Source organism: Xenopus laevis, chromosome 6L (assembly GCF_017654675.1).
Source record: "Xenopus laevis strain J_2021 chromosome 6L, Xenopus_laevis_v10.1, whole genome shotgun sequence".
NCBI lineage: Eukaryota > Metazoa > Chordata > Amphibia > Anura > Pipidae > Xenopus > Xenopus laevis.
In genome coordinates, this window is record NC_054381.1 from 90495877 (window position 1) to 90511132 (window position 15256).

The 15256-nt window shown below is 35.9% G+C and overlaps 1 protein-coding gene across 2 annotated transcripts in view; it reads left to right on the forward strand.

Moving 5' to 3' along the window:
* serpinb5.L (serpin peptidase inhibitor, clade B (ovalbumin), member 5 L homeolog) overlaps positions 1 to 15256 on the forward strand; it is a 28642-nt gene that overhangs the window by 3935 nt on the left and 9451 nt on the right. Inside the window, exons 2-4 of one of the 2 annotated variants that reach the window (XM_041566263.1) lie at positions 4460 to 4636; positions 6478 to 6615; positions 10229 to 10346. In XM_041566263.1, the coding sequence (XP_041422197.1) occupies positions 4469 to 4636; positions 6478 to 6615; positions 10229 to 10346 (424 nt within the window). In that variant the 5' untranslated portion in view covers positions 4460 to 4468. The remainder of the gene's footprint in view (positions 1 to 4459; positions 4637 to 6477; positions 6616 to 10228; positions 10347 to 15256) is intronic. The other variant, XM_018267112.2, reaches the window with a different exon arrangement.

The following is a 15256-nucleotide window of genomic DNA, read 5'->3' on the forward strand; positions in this document are numbered from 1 at the left end:
TAGCCCTCCTCACCAGTTCTTATCTGACTAATGAGGGATATATGGGGATATTTAGAGGGATATATTTGTATATACAGTTTATTAAACTGTCAGTGTTTTGTTTCCTATTAAACCTTTTTGTAGACATTTTATTTCCACAACATAAATGGTAGTAATCTGAGCATCCCAGAACTATTTATAAGCTTGGACCTATGAACTGACTCTTCATTGAAAGCTATTGTAATATAATCACCAGTGTTTGTGGAGACGAAGATGATTCTATATGCTCCTTTGTTCAAGGAAACATCCACCATTTAAAACTGATCAAGAATTGCTTGCTGATTCACAGCTAAGACCTGTTATAGCTAGTGTATTCACAATGGTGTCAGCACTCATTACAAGTTATAATTACTAGAACTGGTGATGTGCAGATTACTCTTAGTAGACTCAGCATTTATAATGGGTTGTCCTGCATTCGTGCTTTGTTTTTGGTTGTCAGAATACTATAAAAGTTTCTTGTAGTCAGAATACTACATATAACAAGGATTTTCGTGGAAGTGAAGTATTTTTTCGTGGAAAATAAAAGAAATATATAAATCCAAAGAGGACCATGGGAATAGTCCAAGTCTAAGTAAAATAATAATTATCAGGCTGGCACAAGACTGGACCATCGAAGCCAAAGTGGTAAGCCTTACACATTTTGTTGAGATGCTTTTTCTTTGAATAAACTTTTTTTTAACTGCACAATTTTGGTGTCCGGTCTTGTGCTGACCTGCTAACTATGAAGTAGGTCAAAATAAGTAAAATACTGATAAGGACAAGTTTACTACTAACAGACAAAGGAAAGGGGACTGCTTATTTCACATGCTCTGTCCCCTTTTTTATTTATTATACTTCAGTCTCTGCAAGTGCATACTTTTTCAAAAACAGGGGTTTTTAGTTACCAGATATGGTAAGGTAAACCCTGTATGGTGGTCCTACTCACCTGTGGTCTAATTTTTCATAGGCATCTATCAGCCATCTGAATTCTTACTCCCTGATGCAAGTCACATGTTCAGAAAAAATATTCACAAAAACTGTTAAATAGGAAATACCCAATATTATTTTTACCAATTGGTAAACATGGTTACCATTTGGTAAAAAATATCAGTTTTTAGTTGTTACAAAACAATATTAGCCCATTTACTAAAAAGCCTAAGCCTTTCTACAGGATGGCAGCAATATTGCTCTGTGTGCCCTTTCAGAGTGAATAAAGCAATATGTATGCATTGTGCAGAGGAATAAATAATGCCACAATTTAACCATAACCCTGAAATGACACATTAAAGCGGCTGTTCACTTTTAAACTAACTTTTAGTACAGGTATGGGATCCGTTATCCGGAAACCCATTATCCAGAAAGTTCCGAATTATGGAAAGGCCATCTCCCATAGACTCCATTGTAATCAAATAATCCAAATTTTTAAAAATGATTTACTTTTTCTCTGTATTAATAAAACAGTACCTTGTACTTGATCCAAACTAAGATATAATTAATCCTTATTGGAAGCAAAACCATTTTATTGGGTTTATTTAATGTTTACATGACTTTCTAGTTGACTTAAGGTATGAAGTTCCAAATTACGGAAAGACCCGTTATCCGGAAAACCCCAGGTCCCGAGCATTCTGGATAATAGGTCCCATACCTGTATTATGTTAAGAGGGATATTCTGAGACAATCTGCAATTGGTTTTCATTTTTGTTATTTGTGGTTTTTGGGTTATTTAGCTTTTTATTCATCAGCTCTCAGTAATGTTAGCAATCTGTTTGCTAGGGCCCAAATTACCCTAGCAACCATCCATTGCTTTGAAAAAGAGACTGGAATATGAATAGGAGAGGGTCTGAATAGAAAGAAATACAAAGTAGCAATAACATGCAATTTGTAGCCTTAAAGAGCATTTGTTTTTAGACTCAGAACATCATGGCAAATAATTCAAAACCTATAACCTATAAAAAAGAAAAAAAATTATGTCAGTTTAAAAGTTGCTTAGAATTAGCAAGTCTATAACATACTAAAAGTTAACTTAAAAGTGAACCACCCATTAAAGGCTTGAAAGCTATGCCATGACCCGCCAGCATAATGTTCAGAATGCTCCTAGGACTGTTCCAATTTCATACCATGTTCAAGCTTTGCTGTATATGTTTCCCCTAGCTTTGGGCACAAAAATCTGCTATGCATTCACACTATTATTCTGGGAAAATGTTGCATTGTGGTAAAACACATAACAGTTGACATCTAGGGGTATATTTATCAAAGAGTGAAGTGAACTTTCACTTCACCCATTGATAAATACGCCTTTCAAAAACCCATAGAAATGAATTGAGAGCTGCGGAATTTCACTCTAGTGGAGGAACTTCACACTTTGATAAATTTACCCCCTAGTGCCAAGGGATTAGGTAAATTAAGATGTCATGACTAAATCACTAAATCAATTTCCTCCCACCTGCAGACATTTTTCAGTTGTTCATCAAGCAGGCTACAAACCATTTTTGAGTTTTTAGGTGTGATGTGTATGATATCTCCAGGGCAGGAACAAATAACAACATAGGTGTGCCAACATTGCGCAAAGAATAATGCTTAAAGGGGACCCGTCACCCAAACAAAATTATCCAAATCCTATTTTATCATGCTAGTCAAGCAAAATGAACTTTAATTACACTGTATAAATTATTTGAATCTTGTTTCCATCAGTCTAGGAACTCATAATTATAGCAACCAGGAAGGAGCCATTTTGTGGACACTGTTATTAAGACAAGTCTTGTATCATCTCAGAATCTTGTTTGTGCACCAGGGGACAGCGACCCAATGTCCATCCCCATGTCCTGGCTACACAATTAAATCGTTAAGCGAGCTGGGGGAATGTAGGGAGAGCAGTGACATCTAGGAAGTGCTGAATGGAAAGTGAAAGTAATTGCTTGCCCCACCTCTATGCCTAGGCATAGAGGCGGGGTAGGCAATACTTGATTGACAGCTGATATTTTTAAATGAGTTTACAACAGCTATGAATGCTTTAATAAAAAAAAGAAATTGAATTTCATATTTAATTTAAGAAGGACTTTTATTATACAGATTTTTATGTCTGGGTGACGGGTCCACTTTAAAAGATTTTCACAGTCACACCTTACCAGATATAACCGCTGATTCTATATATTTTAAGCAGGTATGGTACATAGTATACAGTACATGTCTTGTTTCCTTATATTCATATTCTTTATAGCTGTTCTATAATGTAGGCTGTGATTGTCTTGTGTATATATATATATATATATATATATATATATATATATATATATATATATATATATATATCTCTCTAAGGTGAGACAATGATAAAATACAGAGACAAGAGTTGCAAACTGTATCAACTAAATATACTTTACACTTTAAGATGGCTTTAGCTGACTTACTCTTATATATATATTCTATATATTCAGAATAGTGTTGCAGCATATTTGATTAACATAAGTCTGTATTTTGGACATTCTTATGTGCAATATAATGTGAACAATCCTACTGGATCCTGTTCGCTACACATTTCCCATGTGCTAATCTGTATTATTTTGAAACAGGGGTGGAACTACAGAGGAAGCAGACACTGCGGCTGCAGGGGGGCCCCAGGAGGTATAGGGACTCCATGAGGCCCTAATTCATATACAATTTCAATACATATTGGTATAAAAAAAAGACAACCTATAAACATTTTGGTGGCCTGAAAAATAATTTGCTGTGGGGCCCAGTTATATCTAGTTACGCACTGTCTTGAAAGTCAACATATGAGAACAACTCATTTGTCACAAAAATTATTTCACATGCGGCTCTCTGGGAAATCCCATACATATGAGAAATACAGCATGTGGCTGTCTGGCAGTTTAGATCACTTATAATTGTATATTTAGATACTGCATCAAGTCTAAAGGGGTGCTTCAGGGGTGTTAACTTTTAGTATGTTATAGAATGGCCAGTTCTAAGTAACTTTTCAATTGGTCTTTATTATTTATTTTTTATAGTTTATTTCCAGCTTTAAAATGGGGGTCACTGGCCCCATCTAAAAAAATAAAAAGGCTTCATATTTATTGTTATTGCTATTTTTAATTACTTTACTTTCTATTCAGAGCCTCGCCTATTACAAAAGTACAAAAGTTTGAATTCTGCTGCTCTAGTGTGTTATACTACTTTCTAAGCTTGTAACTATAATTTATTATATAAAAGTATTACTGTTCTTTCCTATCTCATTTTCACTGTTGTGCCCTTCTTTCCTTAATATCCAAATCGAAGGATTTCTATTCGATTCTTCGATCGATCGAATACGCTAAAAATCCTTCGACTTCGATATTCGAAGTCGAAGGATTTCTATTCGAGGGTCAAATTTTGAAGTTTTTTTAACTTCGAAATTCGACCCTTAGTAAATCTTAAGTGTTAAATAACTTTCATTCTCTTTGAGTTTTAGATAATGGATGCGCTACGTCTAGCAAATACTGGCTTGGCAGTAGATATTTTTAAAAAATTGTGTGAGAAGAGCTCAACAGATAATTTTGTCTTCTCACCACTATGCATCTCCACCTCTCTGGCTTTACTGCACAAGGGATCACAAGGAGGCACAGCAAGTGAACTAGAGAAAGTAAGAGAAGTAACAGATCTTAAAATAATGCATAATGGCTTTGTTTCATTTATAATATGACAAGTGTACATTCTGGGGTTTCTTTTTCCCTGAGTAATGAAAGATCAAATGCATTGCCAATGTGGATGTGGCCAAGACTGTGGAACTTTATTCTATAATATGGTTTATCATACTATAGTCCTATAGTTTGCCAAGTTTTGGCCGTACTGTCCAGTAGGCAGGTTCAATGTCAGTTAGAGAGAGTGGATATTGTTGTACAGGTATGGAACCTATACCAAATGAATGGAACCTGATATTTTCCAGATAATTTGGATCTCCATGCCTTAAAGGAGAACTGAACCCCCCTTTAGGCAAAAGTCCCCACTGGCCCCCCTCTGCTGCCCCCCTCCCTGGCACCACCCTGTACAGTGTTACTCCTGAATTGTGTCCCCTCTGTCCGCACTCTGTACATGCAGAGTCAGCGTATCGGAGCTCATGGGCGACATCTTACGACGCTTCTGTATTCTTAGTGGCTTCTTCCTTCCCCTCAACAATTCCCGTTACTTTCAGCGCAAACGCAGTTGTAACAAACTGGAAGATTGCTCCAGCTGCGCATGCGCCAATACGGTGCTGACGTAACGAAGAATACAGAAGTGATGCTCCTCTGTGTTGACTCTGCATGTGCGCTAAGTATTTCAAGAGAGAACACAATTCAGGGGTAACACTGTGCAGGGGGGAGGCAGCGAGGGGGCCAGCGGAGGGGAGCCAGTGGGGAATTTTGCCTAGAGGGGGGTTTAGTTCTCCTTTAAGTCTACAAAACAATCATTAAAACATTAATTAAGCCCAATAGGATAGTCTTGCCACAATAAGCATCCATTATATCTTAGGATCAAGTAGAACGTTCTGTTTTATTATTACAGAGAAAAAGCAAATCATTTTAAAAAATGTATTAATTTAAAAAAACTATTTGATTAAAATGGAGTTCATGGGATATGGCCATCATGTAGTTTGGCGCTTTCTAGATAATGGGTTTCCAGATAACTGATCCCATACCTGTACTGCATCTTGAATATTACACAGTAAACCCACATACATTCTCAATCTGACGGCAATTGTGAAAATGTAAACCAGGACAATAGATGACCTGCCATAGAAGTACATTACAATCCTTGCAGTTGACACATCAAAGAGATTTATAGAGGTATTGTTTTCAAACAAAGGAGACACTGGACAGCTGGATCAACGAAAGGATACCTGGAGGATTGGACTTTGATCTGCAATGCAATCTTGATTTAAAGGGGTGGATAAACTCAGAGGTTTGGTGTCAGGGCAAACAGGCAGATTCGGGGAGATTAGTCGTCTGGCGACAAATCTCCTCTTCTTTGGGGCGACTAATCTCCCCGAACTGCCTCCCCTGCCTTCTCACCAGCTAAAATGTAAGTCGCCAGCAGGATGGCACTCGGCACGATTCTTTTTCCGAAGTCACCCGAAGTTTCCTTGTGAGACAACTTTGGAAATCGCTGGCCATCTCGCATGGTTATGTTCTATACCTTAGTAATCAATACTATTATTATTATTATTTGGTGTCAGTTTTACATACAGTATTTTACCCTGAGTCATTTTGTGATATTCTGTGTGCCACTCAATAAAAATCTGCATTGTTTAAAAAATAAATAAATGCAGGTTCTAACTGTTAAGAGCAGGAGACACATGTCTATCTATTCATTAGCTTATGTAACCTAGAATGAACATATGCCCATGGTTTGTGTGTGAGTGTAGGGCCTCTTATGAATCAGAGGGATGGAATGTAGCTTTAAAAAATAGCAGTTTCCATTTTGCAATAATTCCGTTTTTCTTAACAGGCCCTTCATTTTGAAAAAGTGAAAGATTCCGATTTTGGATTTCAGTTACTCTCTTCCGATATCTCCAAAATAAGCTCCGTATACTCATTTAAACTATTGAAACGTGTCTACGTGGACAACAGCATTGAGTGCAAAAAGGTGAGAATAGTAATTGCGTTTCACAATGGTTCAACTTAATTCTGTTTCTGCTTAAAAAAAATAATTGGAACTATAATCAAATCAAGTTTTGTTGGAAAGTTACAAAGGCCATGGCCTAGGCAGACATACTTCCTTCTGGCTGTATCTTCACTGGGGACTGAGTGGGAGACCATCTGTTTACATCTCTTACCCAATGGAGTGAAAATGATTGGGTTGTGGAGACTGATGGTGCTGCTAGCAGTGCAAGTACAAGTAGAAAAAGAGGTGCAAGTGTTTGTAGGGGGAATCAAACTGAAATTTGACCCAACAATAATTGAGCACAGAAGAATATAGTATATTTCTAAGAGAAGGGCTTACCTAATAATCTCTCTTAGTAAAGACGTCACTTCTGATGCCTATATTGTTTATACAGGTATGGGACCTATTATCCAGAGTGCTCGGGACCTGGTGTTTTTAGATAATGGATCTTTCCGTAATTTGAATCTTAATACCTTAAAAAACTGCTAGAAAGTCATGTAAAAATTAAATAAACCCAATAGGTTGGGTTTGCTTCCAATAAGTATTAATTATGTATTTGGATCAAGTACAAGATACTGTTTTATTATTATATAGAAAAAGGAAATCATTTTTAAAAATTTGGATGAAATAGAGTCTATGGGAGATGGCCTTTCCATAATTCTTAGTTTTCTGGATAACGGGTTTCCGGATAATGGATCCTACATTCTCTTTTAATTTCCAAAATGACATAAGTGCTATATAGCGCCCAAGGTATTTGCATAACCTCAGAAATCAAATTATGATTAAATACTATCTTTAATTTATGTAACACAGGCATATCTACATAGAGTTCTTCGGAGATTGTTTCATTATTCATGCTAGTTCATGCTATCGATTGCTATCTAATTAAGCTAATTAAATCTTGTCCAGTTTAGTGCCTTGTGCTTGCGAATGAGGGTTGCTATCTCTTCCCCACATGTCACTTAGGCCTAGCCTTTCGCAGAGACTCATTCTTTTCTTCACTAATATACTGTAGATGAACCATAAGGCAAATCTATTCTCTGAATTGCCTTCTTCTCCACTCTATAAATCTTAAATGTATTGATTTTTTTGTGATCCCCTTCCTCTTTAATGATACACTGGGAGCTCTACATATTGTGTTGTCATATGTGTCTCTATCTGGCTGAAACAGGGTTTTATACAATTGTATGTATTTATTTCCTGCTATTTATATTGATTGATACATTGCAAATTTACATACATTATATATAAATGATTCACATCAGTCTCTGCTCTGATGAATATTACAGTCTAACCTCCCTATTACATTCACACACATTATAGTAAATGTTATTAAGTGACAGTTAACCTGCCTGTATGGTTTGGAAATGTGGGAGAAAACTGGAGTATTTTACACATTAAAATTAAGAAGTCATAACAAGACATTGGACCAGAGTATAGAAAGTACAGCATAGAAAGTTGGAAAATGTATTTAAATTTTATTTTAATTAAAGGGAAACTATACCCCCAAAATGAATATTAAAGCAACAGATAATTTATATCAAATTAAGTGGCATATTAAAGAATCTTACCAAACTGGAATATACATATTGCCCTTTTACATCTCTTGCCTTGAACCACCATTTTGTGATGGTTTCTGTGCTGTCTCAGAGATCACCTGACCAGAAATACTACAACTCTAACTGTAACAGGAAGAGGCGTGGAAGCAAAAGACAGAACTCTGTCTTTTAATTGGCTCATGTGACCTAACATGTATGGTTTGTGTGGTTTGTTTGTGTGCACCATGAATCCTAGGATCCCAGGGGCGGCCCATATTTTTTAAAATGGCAGTTTAATTTAATTTAAATTTAATTTAATTTTAATTTAATTTATGATTACCCAATGGCACATACTACTAAAAAAGTACATTATTATGAAAATGGTTTATTTACATGAAGCAGGGTTTTACATATGAGCTGTTTTATGCAATATATTTTTTATAGAGACCTACATTGTTCCAGGGGGGGATAGTTTTCCTTTAACTGTCTTCCTTCTCCCTTTTTCCAGCTTTCAAGTGGGGTTCATTGACCCATGCAGCCAGAAAACTTTTGTTCTGTGAGGCAACAATTTATTTGTTAGGTTTAATTTCTCATCTTTCTATTCAGTCCTTCTCTTCTTAAGCTTTTAGTCTCTTATTTGAACCTTTGCTTGGTTGCTAGGGTCAATTGAATCATAGCAACCAGATAGCTGGAGAAAAAAAAGCTAAATAAATAATTCAAAAAAAATTAAGACCAGTTGCAAAGTTAACTTAAAGGTGAATCACCCTTTAACTTTTCCTCTTGCTTTTTTTGTTCTTGAATAAAAACAGCAATTTCGCCATCTAGTGAGCAACTTGGGAACTTCTATAGTTTAAAAACCTACCTGTCAAATACTGTACATACTGCATTGCAGCTATTGCTAAAGAAGTTTTTCACCTTCCAGTTCAATTGTTTTCAGATTGCTCACCAGAAATGAAAACATTTTCCAATTGTTTTCTATGTTTTTGAATTACATTTTAGTTCTAAAGGTAGTGTTCCTTTCTCTGGAACAGTCAGTATGATGTTATCTTATACATTTATCAGCATATATGGGACTAATGAAATTTAGCAATTTTGCTCAGCAGGACCAAAGATAAGAAATGTATCAACTAATGTGTTGTGAACAACCACCTTAAAGGAAAAATTCAGTGTAAAAATAAAAACTGGGTAAATAAAAAATGTTTCTAATATAGTTAGTTAGGTAAAAATGTAATATATAAAGGCTGGAGTGAACAGATGTCTAACATAATAGCCAGAACACTACTTCCTACTTTTCAAGTATTCAAATATAAACATATGAATCCATTTTTCCTTTAAACATTAACATTACTGTGTTAATAACATGGTTTAAAGCATTAATGTTACACTATGGAACAGCTCAACACTGAAAGTCAGATAAGTCAATAAGTGATTGGTGAATGGGCATAGCAGATGCAAATCATATGGAATACACTATTTACAGAAGGTGCCAGGGCAAAATATGCATGTGGTCTGTATTTAAACAATTTAATCTTAATTAAACTTAATATAAACAAATTGATTTTACTAAAAATAATATTAACAGAGGACAAGCAGACATGAAATGATGGAATGTAAAAATCAAATGATAAAAAAATCGATCAGATAAGATACTTTGAAACTTTCAAGTGTAATCTTATTTATTTCTAAGCAGCCTGCTACATTAAAAAGCAGAGACCTGAATGGTTGCTACTGACATCTAAATATGTGCAATTTATTAGCCATGTTTATAACTCAGTCTACCACTTAACTTTTTATTATTACCTTTCCTTACATGTCATTTAAACTTTAAATGAATTTAAATTGTTAATGATAAAATGACAAGCCAATAGCAGAATGTAATAAATAGTCATTTAAAACCCCAAAAGGTGAACTGATGTAAAAGCACTTTGGCCATTTACATATTTTCTATTTTTAGTGGTTTTAGTGGGTTTACTGAGATTTAACAATTTAGCCTGTTTACAGCAAGCATTCAGCTCAACGTCTTTTTTGTAGTAACACTTCTGGTATTTATACTCTAGGATTTTATCAATTCAACCAAGAAACCATACCCATCCGAACTGGAAACTATTGATATCAAGAGTCGACCTGAAGAGGCAAGAAGTCAAATAAATTCCTCAGTAAAAGAGCTAACTGATGGTGAGTAACAAGGTGCATAGAGGGGTTGTTTATCTACCATCTAACAGGAATAATGTTGCCATAAAATCTGAAGACTTTATAATACAGGTATGTGATTCCTTACAAGATATCCAGAAAGCTCTAAATAACTGGAAGGCCATACTCCAAAGAACCCATATTAAGAAAATAATTACAATTTTTAAAAGTAATTTCCTTTTTCTCTGTACTATGCGGTAACTATGCCACATGAATCCATATAGGTTTCAAAACAAACCTATTGGGTTTATTTATTTATGGTGATCCAAATGACAGAAAAATCCCTTATCCCAGGTCCCAAGCATTCTGTATATACATATTCAAAGTCTTAATGGGAATACACCGTACCAATACGAAACTGTCTACTCTCCAGCATAAATGAACTTAACGCCCATCAACCCTCAGCAGATGGGACTTTTGGGAGTTTCAGATCACTAAAGAACTAGAACTAAAAAACAGGGTAAGCTGTTCTACAGATCAAACAAACATTGTTTGACATCACACAAATCACGCAGCACCATGGTAACTATTTCAGAGGTGTTAAGAAATTGTGATAATGATCTTAATAAATTAAGTGACATTGTGACTATTTGAGCTAAATGTCTAGATAAAGACATTATTATACTAGTAGCTGTATAAACAGCCACTGCATTTTAATGCCAACTCTACAGAATATTGCTTTAAGGGCCTTTTTGAATACAGGATTGAATGTCCACCTAGAGCAGGGGTCCCCTACCTGTTTTACCCATGAGCCACAATCAATTTAAAAAAAATTTGAGGAGCAACACAAGCATGAAAAAAGTCCCCCTGGATGTTAAATAAGGGCTGTGATTGTCTATGGTAGCCCCTATGTGGGCTAGCACCCTACAGGAGGCTCTGTTTGACAGTGCACTTGTGTTTATGCAAAACTTGCCTCCAAACCAGGATTTCAAAAATAATCACCTGCTTTGAGGCCGCTGGGAGCAACATGTTGCTCATGAGCCACTGGTTGGTGATCACTGACCTAGAGAGACCTCACAGAAAATATGCTTATTAACCATAACCATAACCATGCTTAACCAAAGAGTGTGTGATTTTGTCATTTATATCTAGTTTGATATATAATAAGTTGCAATACACAAAGGTTGTTTGCTTACATTAGGGCAATTGGCCAAGTGCAATTTCAGACACAAACTGACATTTTTTTTACCACAGTTCTAGTTCATTGTGGCTCAGTGTTTAATACATCAGTCAGGCAAGTACATCTACAAAATACAAAGGGACATCTGCCATTGACTAATGCATGAAAACCAGGTTTTCGGATTCGGAGCACTGTATTTTCTTCTGGTGCCATCCTAGGCACTGGACTTCAGCGCCACCCCCTAGGTTGTAGTCTGTGTTTGACATCACATCCGCCAGAGCATGTCACCGCCAATTACTCCTTACCCCCTCCGCCACCAGATTTACACAGGAAGTTTCCGGGCTGCTGGGAGTTTTTTTTTTTCTAGAAAAAAAATTAAGTTACCTGTATCACATAGGCACCTGAAGGCCATCCCCTAAACCTGACACCCTAGCCACAGGCCCTGGGGTGTATATGTATGTGTATATATATATATATATATATATATATATATATATATATATATATATATATATATATATATATATATATATATATATGTATGTATATATATATAGTGAATAAAGTACCCCCTCTTGTAAAATATAAGGATATTATAAGCTACCGAGGAGTTTCATGACCATATAAAAACACGAGGCCGAAGGCCGAGTGTTTTTATACAGGTCATGGAACTCCGAGGTAACTTCTAATATCCTCATATTTTGCAACTGGGGGTACTTTATTTATTATAATACACAAATTTAAGTGAGTCATGTGACAGAAATGACATCAGAACTCACCGTTTATAACTGATGACATCAGAACTCACCGTTTATAAGGATATAATTTACAGGATATTCATGGCTTTTGTGTATTATATATATATATATGTGAATAATAGAGATCGCACTCGTAGGTCTTAGAAGAGATAGATGGTTTATATATTCGTGGACAATCGCTAATACTTACTGCTATACACATATATATATATAGATTATATATATATATATATATATATATATATATATATATATATATATATATATATATACACATAAATATATATATATATATATATATATATATATATATATATATATATATGGCACTGGGTACTTTCATTTTCGGGTGTTTGTACCATAAAAGAAGGAGCTTAAAAAGGCATGGAGCAAAACTCCCTCTGTACATAGCATGATGGGCATATGCATAGAAAAGTTCAATTACATTTTAGCACCCCATTTTTAATAATTATATTCAATAAGTTATTCAGTATGAATAAATAGAATTGGTTTCTTCTTATAAAATTCCTACATGAAGTTGGTCAGTTTTAAAAAAACAGCAACATTTCCAGGGAGAGAAAGTCAAAGTCAGACACTGTCCTTGTAAGTTATGAAGAAATGGCAACTCAGTGCTAGTGACAGTGATGCCACAAAGTTAGAAAGAAAGGAATCATCACTGTGCAGACATATAACAATATTTACATATGCAATTTTATTTTAACAAGTAGCAAATTGTTGTTAGAAACGTTGTCTCTTCTTTCTATTAAAGTTTAAATAGGATGAATAACAGTCCAACAATGCAGTAATATTATTTATTTAATATTTTTTTTGTACTTCACCTTCCCATGACTATATAACTGTTATTGAAGTTTCATAAAAATATATAACAGGTTTTATGAAAACCGGGTGGAGGTACCAAGTTTAGATCACATTGTCTTCTTCACTGATGTCAGTAGAATTTATAATAGGTGTGATAAATTCAATATGTTTAACTATCAGCATGCAAAAAAATTGCTATTTATTAGGGATGCACCGAATCCAGGATTCGGTTTAGGATTCGGCCAGGATTCGGCCTTTTTCAGCAGGATTCGGGTTTGGCCGAATCCTTCTGCCCAGCCGAACCGAATCCTAATTTGCATATGCAAATTATGGGTGGGGATGGAAATCACGTGATTTTTTGTCACAAAACAAGGAAGTAAAAAAGGTTATCCCCTTTCCACCTCTAATTTGCATATGCAAATTAGGATTCAGTTCGGTATTCGGCCAAATCTTTTGCGAAGGATTCGTGGGTTCGGCCGAATCCAAAATAGTGGATTCGGTGCATCCCTACTGTTTATTGACTTTTTATTCCCTCGGGATTATTATAGAGCAGAGTTAGATATTCCCAAATTAAAAAGAGAGTGATGATAAAGATATGAATTGAGATTTTTTTTTAAAATATACAAACAAACTAGAGCAGAGGAAAGTGAAAAAAGGACTAAGGTTAGAAGTAGAAATGGATGATGACAATCCCTATAGAGAGCTTGAAAGGGTTAATGTTACTGAAACTAAAATTATTGATTTTAACATTGCATTGAGTAAGGGGTGGAAAATAAGATTGAAGGGTATGGGCCATTCAAGTCTGTTAGCCACCTGCCCCATATTTTCCTTAACTTTTCTGGGACTCCATTGGCCATGTAGGTCAGCTTTTGACTGGGAAAGGTATTGTTACAAGCATCTTCCAGAAGCTCAGTGTTGGATGCTCCACTGTTTTCCTGGTCATGAGAATTGCTTTTTTTGGCATTATGCAGAAGCCGTAGAAGGCTCAATCTTTCACTGGAATCCAGTGTGAGCCCTTCAGTATGTCCCAGTAGGCAGAGTACAGGGGACCATATATTCAGCAGACTGAATCAGTAGTATTTCAGTCCAGAAATGTTACTAAGGGCATTCCCAAAATACATGGAAATACTGTAGGTTCCCAGTTTTCCATTACAATTTAAGCATACAGCTGAGCAGCCTGTGCTGTTTAGAAACTTAGTGTAATTATTCCTGTCCCCAGGTATTTGTGTCCTTCCTGGTGCACTCATCCAAGTAAGGGGAATCCTGGGTCGAATTCTGAATTGGACCAAAGGAGCCTTGCAATAGGATGGTATAGAACCAGCTAAGCAGCTATAAGATCTTGTTTCCACAAATAACGCTCAAGGGTGGTCTTGGTGAAATTGAGTATCAAAGGTATATCGTAGTTGGAGGTACCGGAATATGGAGTGTGAATTCCTATTTCAATTGGGCAGATTGTTTAAGCTACAATGTTTAAGTTTCCCACTATAGTTCCATGACAGTATTCATAGAGTGGGTTAGGGTATATATGGAGGAAAGACATTTGTGCAGCCAAGGACTCAAACAAGGAGATCACTAAGACCGTGGCCTGGTTTTTAGGGTCTGGGTTGTTTGCCATAATGTTATACCCCTAAACCTGAAGTTGCAAGGCAGCATTATGTGACTGCTTCATAGTTACATAGTTAAATTGGGTTGAAAAAAGACAAAGTCCATAAAATTCAACCCCTCCAAATGAAAACACAGCATCCATACACACACCCCTCCCTACTTTTAATTAAATTCTATATACCCATACCTATACTAACTATAAGTATTTCCAAAAAATCATCCAAGCCATTCTTAACGGCATTAACTGAATCAGCCATCACAACATCACCCGGCAGTGCATTCCACAACCTCACTGTCCTGACTGTGAAAAACCCCCTACGTTGCTTCAAATGAAAGTTCTTTTCTTCTAGTCTGAAGGGTTGGCCTCTGGTACGGTGATGGGTAAAAAGGTCCCCTGCTATTTGTCTATAATGTCCTCTAATGTACTTGTAAAGTGTAATCATGTCCCCTCGCAAGCGCCTTATTTCCAGAGAAAACAACCCCAACCTTGACAGTCTACCCTCATAATTTAAGTCTTCCATCCCTCTAACCAATTTAGTTGCACGTCTCTGCACTCTCTCCAGCTCATTTATATCCCTCTTAAGGACTGGAGT